Consider the following 18,437-nt stretch of genomic DNA (forward strand, 5'->3'; position numbering starts at 1 on the left):
AGTGTCAGGAAATTAAACCCCATACCTTCAAGTGTGTACTTGGTTCTTTTACACTCAATTGGAGTCTCTCGCCTTTCAGCAGTGAGCTTTGGAAGGAGAAATTCAGCTGCTCCTGCATCAAAGAAAGTGTTTCCAATATCTTTGTCTTTGATCGCCCAGATTACTTCACAGCCTTGAATTTCATACCTGTGGATATTTAAACAAGGGATAAAGGGACAGACTGCCTGAAAAGGATCTGACTGTTAGCAATATAAGCAGACGTATGCCAAGTTTCCTTCCAGAAGCCAGAACTAGGGGATCCAAGACTTTCCAGCCTATCAAATCCACTTCTAAATATTTACATAAGGAACCCATTAAAAAAATATCTCTTCAAGTTGACAAGTCATATTTTCTCACCAACACAACCTTGACTGAACAGGGTGGGGGGCAGGGAGCAGATCAAATTTATAATACTAATAATTAGTATTTCCTGCTACCAGTAATGAAAAATAAGTGCATTTCTGCCAGACTGCCACTATCAAAAACAAGCATTTAGATCTTGTTTGCACTATGTGGAACATGAACTTTATATTCTTGATATCTATGCGTCAAAGCTTCCTTCTGCAGCTTTCCTAATTTTATGCATCAGTAAGATCACTACGTTGCAAAAAAAATCCAACAAAACTCCTCTAATCAGTCTTGCTACTAAATGCTCTAAGAGATGCAATTTTATAAGTCAACCTTCTCCTAAACTCATATACACTAGATATAGCATTGCATTGTTAAAGATTTTATTTGGTTATGTATTTTTCGTTCACTTACACTAATTCAAGGGCAATCCCACCATTTCCTACCACCACTATTCTCTCAGCTTGAGCCAAATTCTTCTGAAAAGCCTGCATTAAGAAAGGGAAAATGTCAAGTCTTGATTTTCTCGGACTATTGATACATACATAGCTAGGCTGAGACCTGTAACAGAAGCTGTTGTAACAAACAATTTCATTTTCACTTCAGATTATTTGAAAATGTAACTCCTTTTTTTTTATCCTCAAGGTCCAGTTTCATTTGATGAATGGCAGTTCCATGTTATGGAGAAGCAGTGCTCACCCTGCCTCCTCTAATTCTGAAGACCTACAGCAGTAAAACTTCACCTTTGCCTTCCAAGCTGTTGGGGGTGGGGTTTGTTCCCTTACTATTCCAGTTTAAAGAATTTTTCCCATTATTATGCTAAGGAAGCCTGACGGGTTACACCCAGGCTCTTTTCAGGACTCGAGACAAAGGGGGCTGGCTTCCGGGTTTTTTCTTTCCCACTCTTGCCGGCGAGGTCTGAGGGAGGAGGACTGCCCCATCTCTCCAGCCCACGCGGTCCGAACACCGGGGAAGCGAGGTTCTCTGCGGTCGGACGCTGCCCTGCGTGTGCTCCGCATCCAGCCTTCTACCTCTAAGACACAGCTGACAGCCAAAAAACCCAAACGGTGAGCGGAGAGCCCTTCCTCTACCCTTTCTCCTACGTGGGACACAGCTAACGCTGCCGCCTGCCCCCCTCTCGTCTGCCACCTCCGCAGCAGCGCGGACCCTGCCACGCCTTCCACCACCAGGAACAGACACAGGCAGACTGTCTGCGGCTGAAGAAAGGACTTGAACTGAGTTATTTGTTTTGTTTTGTTGTTAATTTTCATAGCTGCTGTTGTTTCTGTTTGTCTGATTAGATATATTACTAAAGAGCTCTTATTCCTACCCCCTTATCTCTGCCTGAGAGTTCCTGATTCAAAAATTATAATACTCGGGAGGGAGGGGGCTTACATTCTCTATTTCAAAGAGGAGCTTCTTTCTTTATTGGCACACATCTGTCCTTCAAACCAGGACAAAAGCTTAATTTTCAGTCCATTAAGTCATTTCAGTTTTCAGGTGAAAACTTTTCCACATCTTTGACTATATCTTACTCTTTCCTGTACAAAGAGGAGAAGCTACAGTATAACTAAAAGAGAAAAAAAAATAATTCCTTCAGTAGCTTTCCACTTTACCAGTGTATCAGCTACCACATACACCTTCCCAGGGAAATTTCTACGGGTGCCTACTTCCTGTTTATATTTTCCAATTGGATTCTGCCTGGAGGGTGAAAAAGTATTGTTTATTCCATATTACCATGTTAGAAATAATGTATATAAGCTATCTATAAACTTAATAAATACAGTGGCTAATTAATTTAGTGGCATTATAAGGCTCTTTTTCTGCTAGTGAAAATGTTCCTATTTAAGAATATACAATAACAAACATTATTTTCTCTTTCTCCATTGCATTCCACAATAATTCTGTATTTTGCACCAGATGCAGGAATATATTACACATTTATAAATCCAAAACAAATTTACCTGTGCACTGTCAGTATCCCGGATTCCTAATACATACGGGTTCCCTTCAACAATTAACTTTGGTTTGGCTCCAGCACACAGGCAAAGTTTTTCATATATGTATTCTTTCCCATCTTCAGTGTAAATTTTCTGTAAGCAATGAAAAGAAAAACAATTAATCTAAGATAATTCATCTAAATCAACTCATCTAAGATAACATCAGCTTTCTCTTTCCTTAATTAATTTGTGGATATTAAAAGCATTAAGAGGTTCTCAAAGAACAAGCCTTCAAACTCTCACTGACTGTGTGCCATTTATTCCCATCACACTCACCACAAATATGTGACCAAAAAAATGGGAAGTGTACAGCGCACTCAAAGCAAGATCAAGTTTGCCACTTGTTGGCACTTGGTACTAACTGGCTGTGCCGAAGGAATTCTGTGTTTTCTATGTGACAAATATCCCTCAGGCCCCAGGAACAGAACTATGTACTACTATACATTATTGAGAATCCCATTAAAAACATTTCAACAGCAGTAGCTCTGAGTTAACCAGGCACAGGATATAACACAGTTTAGAAAGACTGCAAATCTGTTCTTCACTGAAGAAAAAATGGGGGCACTAAACACTATGCCATTCTGAGAAAGAAGACCTTAAATTTTAACATTATTTGTTGTTCTATGAACTAGAAGCTATGTAGTTTAAAATGGTTTTGGGCAAAAGATCCTCCAAATCCACATACGTTAATTATTCGTGTCCACCAAGACCTACATTAAAACACTATCCTAGTAATGATATAAGAAAAACATTGGATTCAGAATGTTAGCAGAATCTACCTGAAATTACATCTCCAAAACTTAAAAGTGAGCAAAACCAGCTTTGGCTGTGAATGAGAGTTTCTGATACATGATGAAATGAAAAATATGTTGACACAGAGCTAACAAGGGTATGTACATGCTGTCCATTGCTCATATTTGCAACATATTTCCTGCTAGAAGGAAGAAAATGTGGAAATGTTTCTTTCAAGATTTATTTTGTCCTCTGTATATATTTATACTTGAAAAACAGTGTTAAGCAGCAAGTGAAATTAGAATTAGGAATATTTTCTTGTAATTTTGGTAACTTAGCAATTCAATAACCAAAACGTTCTTGAACAAAATTTCCCACACAAAACATTCCAGCTACTTCTTAAATTATTGTTTATATACATAACTTGAAAAAACAAATAAAAAAGAAAACATTAGCTTACATGTTCATCACTTTTCATCTGTTTTACTCCACACTGTATAACTCTAATATTGGGATACCGTTTTTCTAATAGGAAACTTGGTTGCTCTTCAACATCAAATTCCTCAAGTGTTTTGGAGACCTGTAGGAGAAAGAGAGATATTTAAAAATATGGATTATTTATCCATCTCTTTTTCTAAAGTTTTTGACAGGAGGTTCTGTGTTCATTTCCAGTTAAAAAGTCACAACATAAAGCCCATATTGTCTGTAAATGTGTTATCAGGTAACTGCTAAAAGTTCCTTTTTCAATACAAATTTTCAATACAATTCCTTTTTCATGCCTCTTCCTAGTTAAAGAGTCAAAGTACTACATTTTAATCCTAAAGATAGAGATTAATTAAAAATGGAGAACCCTGACAGTTGCTCTAACTGCTACAATGTTTTATTCCATGAAGAAGTCTATTATCAGAGTTGTTAACACTACTTTTTAATTTATGTGATGTAGTGTTAAAATCCTATTTTTCCCTTTTTTGTAACTTCGATAAAATAACTCATCTAGAGCCACTATCTGATAGTTCAGAGACCTCGGGGGAAACTGTCAACATCAAACAGAAAACAAACACAAACAAAAAAACCCCAAGGAGGAAAACCAGAATTTGAAAAACATTCAAATAAGTGATGACAATTTTGTGTTTTTTCCAAAAGAGAGTGGCTGCATGGAAACCTCCAGGCCTGCTAGTTTATTGATTATTCAGAGTTGGGAACACAACTAGGAACCAGAAGCCACACCATGCTTGCAATTCAGAGAGGAATTAAGATGCTCATGTCCAAAGCTTAGATGCTGCTGCCTTCCAATAGTACTTAGCTATTCCCTTATTCTTCAGATATGCAAATTTCCACTGATTTGAATGACAGACTTTACATCTCTGCACTGTGCAACTGTCTTTACTGGACACTCATGGCACTGTTGTCAGCACTTTAAGAAAGTATTCTTAGTTGGGTGTTACTCCAAGTCTCACAGAGGGCTCTCAGACTCAGCTTAATGACCCTACTAGCCACAAATCTGAATTAATGCATGGATTTGATTTTCTTGTTCAAACCAGTAGGAAAGATGTCACTGAATCAGCAGCTGCTGGAGTGGATAAAGCTCAAAGCAATTCCCCAGAAGGCTATCCCTTCTTTTGCTCCTTGTCAGAAGGCTGTTTCTGCCCCCAATTCAAACATGAGCAAGACTATGACACCATTTCGGTGCTTAAAAGAGGTCACTCACTAATAAAGCAGTGAAATAAAGTTTCAGTAACTCTGAATACACTTCAACCATGTAAGTACCTATTTTAACCTTTGCTTATATGGTGTGAATATGTTCACCAATTACTAACCATTATAAAATAGCTCATCAATCTTTCTAATACCACTGCAATCACACTAATACGAAAACAAGCTCAAAGTCATGAGCGTTTTCACCATTGGGTTCTAAATTATCAGCACATATAAACTTTGAACATGTCTTACTGTAAGAAAAATTAACTCTCCCTTACCTGCTTGAAATTAGTTACAGCTTTTATAACTGGGGAAGCTGTCATTAAAAAAATGTCTTCTGATGGGAATTCTGCAGCCAACTTGTAAAGAAACAGAAACCATGTTGAGAATCACCATCAGACTTTAACACAATAAAACTACTAGTGAAAAGCAGTATGTCTTAATATATAGCTTTGATTTTGTAGAATCTTATTGAATAAGCACTACTTCAGGATAACAGAAAGATAAGGACTGAAGAGAATTTGGAGACACAACATTTACTTCACACATAAATATACCTTCAAGAACAGGAGCCATAGTGTAAAGGACTATTGTCACAATATTCCAAAAGCCATCTGATGGATCAGACTATGATCATGTGATTTCTGGGGATACCCAGTTGGTGGATACACATTTCTTTACTGCATTGCAGTGACAAAGTATTTACAGGTTTCATTTTTACAGAGGAAATGCTGATTTCTCCTGGATATTTTATATCCTATTTAGTAAACTGATCATCTTCAGGGTGCTATTAAGCAATGCAAGACTTATAAGCCCCAAGCCAATGGAAAGAATTCCCATTTTTAATGTGCATTTCTCAGCAAAGTGACAGGTAGACCAAGACAAGTGGTGCTGTTGGGGAGAAGGGATGCCAATCAGAGGGACCCTGACACAACCACAGAACATATGCATCCAAAACAGAGTCTATATGCTGGCCTGCAGCCCTAACAGATAAAATATTCCTCATCAAACTAATACCCACATAATTTCATTCTACAGGTACAAAATTACCTCCAGTTACTATTACTTTAAAACCATCAAAAACCTTGAGACCAAGAAACAGATTAATTTGTTTTTAGAGCTTGGGCTCACAAGAGAGCTGGATGAGGTTACAGCTCTAAAACACGGAGCCTATAAAAACTGAGCAATATTAATAGTAAGGAGGACATCACAGCAGCCTTCAGCTCAACTGCAGCACAGTCCTTTATGGAATAATTCCTGCAGGGATCCTGAAGTCACTGACCTCTAGACCAGGGCACAGAGTACCAGCTTTCTGCAGTTATAAAGCTGCAACTCTCCTTTTATGAAGCGCTGGTAAACTGCTTCAAAATAACCTTATCAAGTTTGAACCTCTTGAAACGTATTTCTACACAGATAAATACCGCTATATCACAACATATACGCAGCCTGGGACTGCGTTTGGTTTGTGTTTTCTCAAGCGAGATAAAGTATTTTTAAGAAATGGGGATTAAGGGTGGTGTAGGGCAGAGTATGGAACTACTGTACACATGCGAATATTTACGCAATTGCTATGTAGATCTGTTTCTACGGCCGTGCACAAGCTGACCCTGAAGGGCTTTAAGCCTCTAAGCAAGCGCGGCCGGCAGGGCGGTGCCACCAGCCCGCAGCCGCTCCAGAAGACGCACAGGGCCAAGGGCCCCGGCAGGCGGAAGTTCCGCCATGGGCTCGGGGAGCCTCCGGGCATCCTGGGGACAATTCCCGGCTGGCGCCGAGCGCGGAAGGAGTGGGGACTGGCGGAAGGAGGGAGAGTCCCGTGCGCAGGCGGGCGGCCCCGTTACCTTCTCGGCACAAGTGACCCCCGCGATGCCGCCGCCCACCACCGCGAAGCGGCCCCGCACCGCGCCGCCCGCCACCGCCATCGCCCTGCGCACAGCCGATGCGGCGGCTCCACCTACGGCGAGCAGTAGCGCCAAAACTTCTTCTGCTCCCATGGGGCCGCTCTTGGCGTGAGTTATCCAACATGTATCCGCCCCGAAACGGCTTCTCCCCGCAGATGTGGTATTTAGGTAACGCGTGTGTAGTATCTAGTGTACATCTCTGCACAAAAGGGGAGGATCAAACCCCATCTTGTGCACCCGTTACGGGATCGAGCCGCAATCCAATCCGAGGTTCTCACATTCCCTATTCCGGCGAAATCCGGTCCAGGTTTTCCGCGATTCCTTATTCTGGGAAAAGCCAGTTCGGGTTTTCCCTGATGCCGTACCCTGGGCCCGATCCTGGCAAACTTTATAGCAGCGACTACTGTTTCTATTTTTCTTCATACTTTTCCATATTAGCCAACTTCATACTTAATATGAAATCAGCAAGGTTTGCTCAGCTTATTAAGACTCAGAGTGGGGTTTAGTGAAAATCCTGTGTAAATTAGTGTCCAGGGAGTCCCCGGTGTGGTCAGTGAGGGTGAGGAGGATGGAGGCAGTCCCAGGTGTGGTTAGTGAGGATGAAGAGGGGTGGGGCAGTCCCAGGTGTGTTCAGCGAGGGTGAGGAGAATTGAAGCAGTCCCAGATGCGGTTAGTGAGGGTGAGGAGAGGCAGGCCCTGCTAAGGGCTGATTTCAGGGGAGTTTCTGTACCTGATAGAGTGGGCAATCTCTGGGCATCTCTCAAAGAACAGTGGCAGGACTTGCAGGGGGAACACCTGGATGCTCCCGGAGCATTGCTAAGGATGGGGACAAGCCCTAAGTTTTCCAAGTGCCCTCGGTCCCATCCCAGTCCCTCCTTCGATCATCCCAGAAAAAAGATGTTTGAAGGGAAAACCTCCTTTTCCATTATTGTCTGTGTTTAAATTGGAGGAGCATTCCCCTTCACCATGATTTTAAGGGTAACAATTGAAGGAAAATTTGTCTTTTCCACGATTTAGGGTTATCAGTTGATGGGGAATTCTTATTTTCTAGTTTAAAGGGAAGAGGAAAACCTTTGTTATGCTGTTTTATGGGTTTGAATTGAGGGCAAACTCCCCATTTTCATCATTTTCAGCATTAAATTGCAAGTGAATCCCTGATATCCCTTGGTTTTAAGAGGGAAAGCCCCCTTTTTCTAACATTTTAAGTGTTTAAATAGAGGGGGAAAGGGATAAAAGAGCAGGAAATATGAGGTGGAAAAGGTCAGGAAGAAGGAGAGGAAAAAGGACTTGAAAGGTGAGCGAAAAAGGATGGGAAAATTGAGAGAATAAAGAGTGGGAAACATGACGTGGAAAAGAGCAGGAAATGTGAGTGAAAAAAGGATGAGAAAGATAAGTGAAAAGCTAAAATTGTTTACACAGTAAATAGTAGGGATAGGGCAGTAGGGATAAAGGTAAAGTCTTGGAAGCATGCTTTGCTCTTCAAATTCTTTGCAGCCTGTAATAACACTGCTGGCCAGTTATGAGAAGCTGTGCATGCATCTTTTCTCTTAATAAGGCATTGATCAGCTCTAACGTGATTGGTATTTGATGGATTCTGTGTCCTTCATGCTTGACTGTGTGTATATATATATATATATATATATATATAGATAATAGTATATGTACATGTGAGAGCATGCCTGTATTTTTGATTTATACCTAGACACACTTCATATATATATATATATATATATATATAAAAACATATGTAACATATTTAATATATATGTCCACAGAAGAGTTGATATAAAACATACTCTAATAATTGTTAATGAAATTAATAGTTGAGATTTATATGCTGATAGAAAGGAATTAAATAGAGTAAGAAGTGGGCATGGTATCCCCTACTTCACAAAACTGCTGAAAGGGCTTTGTCATGGCTGGGGAGGGGATGATCATGAGGGCAGGGGTTGTCAAAAGGACGGGGTGTTGATGCATGTGTTGTACAGGAACAACAGACATTTATTTGGGAAAGTAATACTATTATGGCCCAAGACACTTGTCTTGACACTGAAAAAGATACTTGTCATTTTGAAGCACATCCTGATTAAACTGTTGAAGCTATTTTAGTGTATGTTGGAAAAGGATGTATTTTATACAAACTCTTTGTGATTTCATATTTACAGACATCACTACTGGGGAGACGTGCAATCAACTCAAATCCTGTATTTGTAATTTTATTAAAATTATAGGATGAGAGTTCAGTTATTGCTCGTGTCACAACCCACCATTTGTTAGAATCTAACTTAGACATTTTGTCAGGATTTACTGCATGCTCCCATTGGAATGAGTCTTACCTTGGTGAGAGAGTTGTTGCAGCCTGGTGATCTAAGCCAGCTGATGCAATGAGTCTGGACAAGTGGACAAAACCCTTCCGTGGCTACCAGCCACCATGAGGTGAATGTTGAGGAATCTGGTGCAGGTAGCCTGGATTATAAACTGCAGATTGAGCTCTGGGTGTGAGCCATAGACAAGAGGCCATGAACTACCAACGTTTTGTTCAACAAATGACAAGAAAATGCGTGGTTCCAGCCAGGTGGATAGACACTGGGCGACATAGTAGGAACAGAGGAGTCAAGAGGAAGACTTGCATGTTGCTTGGACTGTGAGAGGATAAAAACCCAGGAGACCTTTGTTTGGGGTCCCTCCTCAGAGGCATCAGCTTGAGCTGTTTCTGTATTATTGTGCTGTGAAGAAATGGCTTTATGGAATGAGAGACAACTGAGACTCTGCTAAGAGAAATCTCAGCTTGAACTCTCACTAAATCCACCAAAAACTAGTTGAATAAGGCTCCTTAACACCAATTTAGTGTTAAGAAGGGCATCATTTATTCAGGTACCTGGTTATGCAGGTGATAACTACTAACTTTGTGTGCACACATGATTTGATAAGTGTGTTGCTTATATACATTCACTACATGCATATTACAATTTGGCCATTACCATAAAACCCTCCCCAAGTTCCCATATTCAGTCCTTGTTTTGGTTATTGCTACATACCTGAGTCAGATGTCTTCTCCTTCTCTTCCAGCTGTCCTTGCTGGCAAAGCAGATTTTGCATGCTTTATTTCTCAGCTAAAAGTTCGCAGGTACTGTAGAAATGGAGTTAGCCCTCATGGTACCAACTCCACCCTTTGAAATTCCTCAGCTTTCATAAGATGATTTGTTAAGTTTCAATTCAATTTCCATCTACATTTATATATGTCCTGGTTTGAAGGACAGGTGTCTGCCAAGAAAGGCAGAAGTTTTCCTTTGAAGCAGAGACCCGAATTCCACTCCCCCCCCAAATATTATAATTGTTTGAATCAAGGACTCTGAGGCAGAGATAAGGGGGTAGGAATAACAGCTCTTTTACTAATATATCTAACTGTACCAGCAGAAACAACAGGAGTTGTTAAAATTACTAACAAAACAGAACAGATTACTCGGTTCCAGTCCTTTCTTTAGCTGTGAGCACGCTCCCTCTCAGCGGGAGCGGAGGTGGGAAGGGGCGGCTGCGGCCGCGCCGGTCTCAGGGGAGAGCGGGCTGGAGCGGGCAGCTCCTCGCTCACCGTTTGTGTCTGGGTGATTCGCTGTGTCCGCAGAGGCAGAAGGCTGTAGCAGGGCGGATGCAGGGCAGGTGATCGCAGAGGGTCTGGCTCTCCTGCCTTCAGCCGCGTGGCTCCAAGACCGGGGTGGGGGGGATCCTCCTCCCAGCTCGCCGGAAACACACGTCCCCCTCCAGAAGCACGAGAGCCCCTCTCCAAGCCGATCCCACCTACACCTTTTGTCCAGAGTCATCAAAGATCCGCGGTGTAACCGGCAGCTCCATTGGCATGACAATGGGAAAAATTCTTTAAATTGACACAGTAATAGGAAGACACTCAACCCCCAACATTATCCACCCCGAATTTTTTCCATGCCAACATTCTACAGCAAATTAAAAGTTTTATATCATATACATACATACAGTTACAGGCACAGTATCATAGATAGCTTACCCTAGAACAAGGTCTCCTTGGGGTATGCATCAGGTCTGTCCATCCTTTTGCATCACCCAGCAAGTGCAATCTGGTCCTTGAGCGAAAACCACCCCACGAACAGGATTGTCTTTGCTGGAGGGAGAGTTCACCCAAACAGTTTTTCCTAATATGCCTCTCAGGTGTACCACTGGGACCTTATCTCCCTCTGGTGTTCCCAAGGGCTCAGATTGGGCAGGGCCTGCTCGGTTAGTGGAACCTCGGGTATTCACTAACCATGTGGCCTTTGGTAGATTGATCTCCCAGTTTTTGAAAGTCCCCCCACCAAGTGCCTTTAAGGTGGTTTTAAGCAGGCCATTGCAGCGTTCGACTTTCCCAGCTGCTGGTGCATGGTAGGGAATATGATATACCCACTCAATGCCATGTTCTCTAGCCCAGGTGCTTATAAGGCTATTTTTGAAATGAGTCCCGTTGTCTGATTCAATTCTTTCAGGGGTACCATGCCTCCAGACGACTTGTTTTTCCAGGCCCAGGATGGTGTTCCGAGCAGTGGCATGAGGCACAGGGTAGGTCTCCAACCACCTGGTGGTGGCTTCCACCATAGTCAGCACGTAGCGCTTGCCTTGGCGGGTCTGAGGCAGTGTGATATAGTCAATCTGCCAGGCCTCTCCGTACTTATACTTGGACCACCGCCCCCCATACCAGAGGGGCTTTACCCGCTTGGCTTGCTTGATGGCAGCGCACGTGTCACAGTCGTGGATAACCTGGGAGATGCTGTCCATGGTTATATCCACCCCTCGGTCTTGTGCCCACTTATAGGTGGCATCTCTGCCCTGATGACCTGAGGCGTCATGGGCCCATCAAGCTAGGAACAATTCTCCCTTGTGTTCCCAATCTAAGTCTATCTTTGAGACCTCTATCTGTGCAGCCTGATCTACCTGCTCATTATGCCAGTGTTCTTCATTAGCCCGACTCTTGGGAACATGGGCATCCACATGACGGACTTTCACGGGTAGCTTCTCTACCCAAGTGGCAATGTCTTTCCACTCATCAGCAGCCCAGATTGGTTTTCCTCTACGTTGCCAATCAGCCTTTTTCCACCTCTCCAGCCACCCCCACAGAGCATTGGCTACCATCCAGGAGTCAGTGTAAAGGTAGAGCTTTGGCCATTTCTCTCTCTCAGCAATGTCCAAGGCCAGCTGAACAGCTTTGAGCTCAGCAAGTTGTCTTGATCCACCTTCTCCTTCGGTAGCTTGTGCAACCTGTCGTGTGGGGCTCCATGCGGCTGCTTTCCACTTCCAGTTCATCCCCACAATTCGACAGGAACCGTCAGTGAAAAGGGAGTAGCATTTTTCATCTGCTGGCAGTTGGTTGTATGGTGGGGCTTCTTCAGCCCGGGTCACTTGTTTCTGCTCCTCCTCATCAGCGAGACCAAAATCTTCACCTTCTGGCCAGTTTGTAATTATCTCCAAAATCCCAGGGCGATTCAGGTTGCCAATACGGGCGCGCTGTGTGATGAGGGCAATCCACTTGCTCCATGTGGCGTCAGTGGCGTGGTGGGTAGAGGGAACCTTTCAGTTGAACATCCACCCCAGCACTGGCAGTCGGGGTGCCAGGAGAAGCTGTGCTTCCGTGCCAACCACCTCTGAGGCAGCTTGAACTCCTTCATAGGCAGCCAGGATTTCCTTCTCTGTGGGAGTGTAACTGGCTTCAGATCCTTTGTAACTTCTGCTCCAGAATCCCAGGGGTCGGCCTCAGGTCTCACCAGGCACCTTCTGCCAAAGGCCCCAGGACAGACCATGGTTCCCGGCTGCAGAGTAGAGCACATTCTTTACCTCTGGTCCCGTCCTGACTGGGCCAAGGGCCACTGCATGAGCGATCTCCTGCTTGATCTGGGCGAAGGCTTGCTGCTGCTCAGGGCCCCAGTGGAAATCGTTCTTCTTGCGAGTGACCAGGTAGAGAGGGCTCACAATCTGGGTGTACTCAGGGATGTGCATTCTCCAAAAGCCTATGGCACCTAGGAAAGCTTGTGTTTCCTTCTTGCTTGTTGGTGGAGACATTGCAGTGATCTTATTGATGACCTCAGTGGGGATCTGGCGCCGTCCATCTTGCCACTTCACTCCCAGGAACTGGATCTCTCGGGCAGGTCCTTTGACTTTGCTCTTTTTAATGGCGAAACCGGCTCCCAGCAAAATCTGGATGATCTTCTCTCCCTTCTCAAATACCTCCACTGCCGTGTTCCCCCACACAATGATGTCATCGATGTACTGCAAATGTTCTGGAGCCTCACCCTTTTCCAGTGCAGCCTGGATCAGTCCATGACAGATGGTGGGACTGTGCTTCCACCCCTGGGGCAGTCGGTTCCAGGTGTACTGCACGCCCCTCCAGGTGAAAGCAAACTGAGGCCTGCACTCTGCTGCCAAAGGAATGGAGAAAAACGCATTGGCGATGTCAATGGTGGCATACCACCTTGCTGCCTTGGACTCCAGCTCGTACTGCAGCTCCAGCATGTCCGGCACAGCGCTCAGTGGTGGAGTCACTTCATTCAAGGCATTATAGTCCACAGTCAGTCTCCATTCTCCATCAGATTTGCGCACAGGCCAGATGGGGCTGTTGAAGGGTGAGTGGGCTTTGCTGACCACCCCTTGGCTCTCCAGCTCACGGATCATCTTGTGGATGGGGATCACAGCATCTCAATTAGTCCGGTACTGCCGGCGGTGCACTGTCATGGTGGCAATTGTTACCTGTTGCTCTGTCACTTTCAGGAGCCCCACTGCAGATGGGTTTTCTGATAGTCCAGGCAAAGTGTTCAACTGCTTAATGCTCTCTGTTGCTACAGCAGCTATTCCAAAAGCCCACCTGAACCCCTTTGGGTCTTTGTAGTAGCCATTCCTGAGGAAGTCTATGCCTAGAATACGTGGTGCCCCTGAGCCAGTTATAACAGAATGTTTCTGCCACCCCTTCCCTGTCAGGCTAATCTCAGCTTCCAGCAAAGTGTATTCCTGTGATCCCCCCGTCACCCCAACAATAGAAACAGGTACCTTCCCCACATGTTCTGATGGTATCAGGGTGCATTGTGAACCAGTATCAACTAGTACTCTATGTTCCTGTGGCTTTGATGTGCCAGGCCATCGCACCCACACTGTCCAATACTCTCTGTCATCCCATGCCTCTCCCTGGCTAGAGGCAGGGCCCCTCTAGCTCTGGTTAGTATTTCTTTCCTGGGCATACATAGTGGAGGTTCCTTCCAGGGGATCTGACAGATCATCCTCCCTTCTGTGATACCCTGCACCTTTACCATGGGAGGTTGAGGCTACCTTCATCTTAGCACGGTTCCCTCGGTTAGCATTTCCCTCCCTGAGCTGACGCACCCGTGCTGCCAGGACAGAAGTGGGTTTCCCATCCCATTTTCCCATGTCTTCTCCATGGTCTCGCAGGAAAAACCACAGGTCAGCTCGTGGGGTGTACCCTCTCTCCCTAGCTGGGAGGCGTTGGGTTCTAGATTTGGGGCCTATGACTCGCACTGGTGCTGCACTGATCTTTCTTATCTCCTCCCTTATCTCCTCCCTCATCTCCTCCCTCATTTCCTCCATCCTGTCTTGGACCTCTTGGAGACATTGGCCTGCATTGGGCCATTCATCATACTCTCAAAATTTCTGAGTCTGTTGGCAACAGAACCCACTGTCTCTTGGTGGTCATCAGCGTTGAACATTGCAATGAAGGTGGTATATTGAGATGGCCCCAGGTTTGCCAGATCATCTGCCCTGTGCACCTGACCTTGTCAGGGTCATTGTCATGCTGTCCATCCCTCCCAAAGAGTACCTCTAATACTGCCACTTCTCTCAGCTGCTGGATCCCTTCCTCAAGAGTTTTCCAGCGCATTCTATGGTGGTACTCCTGCATTCTCTCTTTGTGGACAAACTTCTCTCTCACACTCATTAAAAGCCAGTCCCAGAGGGAAAGGAGGCCTTGCTCCCTTACAAATATCTGGTCCACACCTGAATCCTGGGCCAAGGATCCCAAATTCCTGGCCTCAGTTCCATCCAGTTGCACACCTGTTCCCATAAGGTCCCAGACCCGGAGTAACCAAGTTGTAAAAGGCTCACGGCCTCGCCATGCAATGTCTTTACGCAGTTTATGGAGACTATAGTATGAGAGGGACTTGGTGACAATCTCAACCTCTGGCTCCCTTGCTGGTTGTGAGGACCCTCCTGGCTGATCCCCATTATCTCGGTGCCTCGTTTTAATCTTAGATTTTCTAGTTTCCACAGGGGCAACTGCTACTGGCTGTGGCTGCCTCTGTGATCCAGTCGGAACCTGGACAGATGCAACATCTACGGGTTCCACTGCAGCACCATCTGACTCTCCCTCTTTAGGGCAGGGGGAGGGTTTCTCACCAGCTGAAGAAAAGTGCTCCTTCAACATCTGGCTGTGCTCTTTAAACATCTGGCTGTGCTCCTTCAACATCTGGCTTTGCTCCTTCAACACCTGGCCAATATCCTTCACTAGAGCTCCCACCCACTCTGGGTGGTTCATTTCTGCAGTGAGCTGTGGGGCAGCATCAGGCTCTGGGGCAGCATCCCTAGTCCCCGGAGCAGAGTCATGTTCTGGGGCAACATCCCTAGTTCCTGGGGCAGGGGCAGACTCTGGGGCCACATCCCTAGTCCCTGGGGCAGGGGAAGACTCTGGGGCAACATCCCTAGTTCCTGGGGCAGGGGCAGACTCTGGGGCAATATCCCTAGTCCCTGGGGTAGGTATCAGGGTTGTTAACCAAGCCAATATTCTCTTGTTTCTGAATGCTAAGTAGAGCAGGCCTATCAGCAACGCCAGCCACTGTATAATAACACTAGCAATTAAAACAGATCTGAAATCCTTGAAAACTGGTGGAGTAGCCTCAAAAAACTGGGTGATGGGTTGGGAGAAAATTTCCCTTGCATTCATTACTTCACAGTAAGTACCATTATTGAAATAACCCCAGAAACACGCAGTTAGAGTATGATAGCTCTGGATCCATGTGGCCACTTCCCAGAGAAAATTAAAAAACCATTAATTCCTGACATAATCAATCCACCAAACTAATCGGATAATAGCTACAGTAACTTTGGTGAGAGGGCCCATATTCAAAAAAGGGCTTACAAATGGGAGAGAGGTATCTGTGGCCACATGAAGCCCAAACCAGATTAAACCGGACAACATGTTGCCCCTCAAGAGAGCTGTTACTCCTGTCTTAACTCTCCTCTTAATGCCCTCAAGCCCCACGTTGGGCGCCAAAATCTGTCCTGGTTTGAAGGACAGGTGTCTGCCAAGAAAGGCAGAAGTTTTCCTTTGAAGCAGAGACCTGAATTCCACTCCCCCTCCAAATATTATAAACGTTTGAATCAAGGACTCTGAGGCAGAGATAAGGGGGTAGGAATAACAGCTCTTTTACTAATATATTTAACTGTACCATCAGAAACAACAGGAGTTGTTAAAATTACTAACAAAACAGAACAGATTACTCGGTTCCAGTCCTTTCTTTAGCTGTGAGCACGCTCCCTCTCGGCGGGAGCGGAGGTGGGAAGGGGCGGCTGCGGCCGTGCCGGTCTCAGGGGAGAGCGGGCTGGAGCGGGCAGCTCCTCGCTCACCGTTTGTGTCTGGGTGATTCGCTGTGTCCGCAGAGGCAGAAGGCTGTAGCAGGGCGGATGCAGGGCAGGTGATGGCAGAGGGTCTGGCTCTCCTGCCTTCGGCCACGTGGCTCCAAGACCGGGGTGGGGGGGGATCCTCCTCCCAGCTCGCCGGAAACACACGTCCCCCTCCAGAAGCACGAGAGCCCCTCTCCAAGCCGATCCCACCTACCCCTTTTGTCCAGAGTCATCAAAGATCCGCGGTGTAACCGGCAGCTCCATTGGCATGACAATGGGAAAAATTCTTTAAATTGACACAGTAATAGGAAAACACTCAACCCCCAACAATATACATTCTTGCAAGACCCCAATTGATTGTTCTGCAAATATGATCAATAGAAAGACCAAAAATTAATACAGTTACAATTATAATTACAATGGTTTCCAGTGTTTTAGCCAACCATCCTCTCAGGGACCATCCCCCTATTCCTTGGAGAATTTTAGTGACCCAAGTAGTTTCAGAGGCCTTGTGGATGGCTGTCTTCAGCAACTTGCCACATTTTGTTAAGTTGTTTTTGGAGATAATTTTATTTGGGATGTGTACACAACAGTGTTCTCTATCCAGTTTGAAATATCCACAAAGCCCTTGTTCTTTGGTCAGCAATAAATCTAGAGACCAGTTTTGTAATGTCAGTTCAGTATTTGCTTGTTTATAATTTGAAATGCCCTTTCTGTGGCTTCAGATTGCTAGATAATCTAACTTTGCAAATAAATTAACTAAGTTCTATTTTTCAGAGCCATGGCTCCTGGTAAGAGGAAACTGTAGGGCCCATTCAAACATTGTGAAAGCTGAAGGTCCTGTCCATTCACGTCTTACTTTACCCTATCTCATTATTGGGCTTTTATGTGGCTTCTTTTCCAAGTTGAGCGTAAAGTTAATAGTCCTAAGGTAACTTGTCAGGTTGTGGGGCCCAAACAGTAGTTGGGTGGACCAATATCCATCTGGGGTAACCCAAACAGTGTAACCTGGGGAGGGAAGTTCAGGCACTTGGCACAATTTAAGGGTTAGTTCCTACAGTCTAGAACTAATTTGGCCATCCAGCTTATGGTGTTGGACTGCCTTTCATTGTTTTGTTTTTCTCCACACCCCTATTAACTCTTATGGGGTAGCACATAGGTGTGATTCCCTCATCTAGGAAACAACTGTCTCCCCTAAGTAGTCCCACTGTTCTTTTAAGGGCTTTGTCCAGGTGCTAGGATTGCTTCAGAGATTTAGATGCTCTGGCAAGTCTGATACATTTTGGGATGTTCCATAATCTAACAACCTGGCTGCTTTGCCTCCAGAGGCTGCCAAGGCAAATTCTAAAAAATATTGTTTGAGCCTGTGGGACCCTGTTGGACATTCCTTACCCCTTTGTCCTATTATCCCCTGGCCTCCAAGCTATCAGATCTTTAAGGACACCATCTCTTTGTTACCTACATCTTTGCTTCTCATACAAATAGTGGGTGACATTTGCCTTTGCTATCACCTTAGTCAGATTATTATATTGAGTCACCATTGACAGCTATAAGGATATTTCCCAAGGAACATGTTCCCCTGTTGAATGGGGCATAGGGAGGCAGGCTCTAATGCTGGACAGATTGCACGTTTTACCAAACCCTTGGATTAAAGTCAGTATTTAATTTTCTTCAACACCTCCACCTAAAGATAAAGTGATTGCCATAAATATTAGTCTATACATTTCACTGCTCATTTACAGATGTCTTCAAGATTTTCAGCTGCAATGGTCTGGTGTTTTCCATTGGCCACTCAGAGTCAGGAGCCCTCTTAACTCAGATGCGATGCATCCAGGATGTGGATGATACAACCATCACTGAAAAGGGCCCCTGGGATTTCATACCCTGAAGTAAGAAAACTTTTCCTCAGGATGACTCATGTTAGAGAAATGTTCACCCCCTACAGAAACCCCTGTTATCTTTCAGGATTTCTATTGGTCTTTAACTTTACTAAATGATTGGTCTTTTCTCACCTAGAATCTTAAAGTAATTGGATAGTTTTCAACTTATAATTTTACTGATTAGATTTCAGTCCTCCTAAACCCTATAAAAACCCCTTGTTTTG

The 18,437-nt window shown here is 44.7% G+C and overlaps 1 protein-coding gene across 3 annotated transcripts in view; it reads right to left on the reverse strand.

Annotated features, from left to right (window-relative positions):
* The window catches only part of PYROXD1 (pyridine nucleotide-disulphide oxidoreductase domain 1), a 12,729-nt gene extending 5,713 nt beyond the window's left edge, over positions 1-7,016 (reverse strand). Inside the window, exons 1-6 of one of the 3 annotated variants that reach the window (XM_056482641.1) lie at positions 6,656-7,016; positions 5,096-5,176; positions 3,580-3,699; positions 2,352-2,480; positions 802-875; positions 26-186 (exon numbers count right to left, since the gene is read on the reverse strand). In XM_056482641.1, the coding sequence (XP_056338616.1) occupies positions 26-186; positions 802-875; positions 2,352-2,480; positions 3,580-3,699; positions 5,096-5,176; positions 6,656-6,808 (718 nt within the window). In that variant the 5' untranslated portion in view covers positions 6,809-7,016. The remainder of the gene's footprint in view (positions 1-25; positions 187-801; positions 876-2,351; positions 2,481-3,579; positions 3,700-5,095; positions 5,177-6,655) is intronic. The other 2 variants (XM_056482642.1, XM_056482643.1) reach the window with 2 other exon arrangements.
* Positions 7,017-18,437: the final 11,421 nt, after the last annotated feature.

Source organism: Oenanthe melanoleuca, chromosome 1A, assembly GCF_029582105.1.
Source record: "Oenanthe melanoleuca isolate GR-GAL-2019-014 chromosome 1A, OMel1.0, whole genome shotgun sequence".
Taxonomy (NCBI): Eukaryota; Metazoa; Chordata; class Aves; order Passeriformes; family Muscicapidae; genus Oenanthe; species Oenanthe melanoleuca.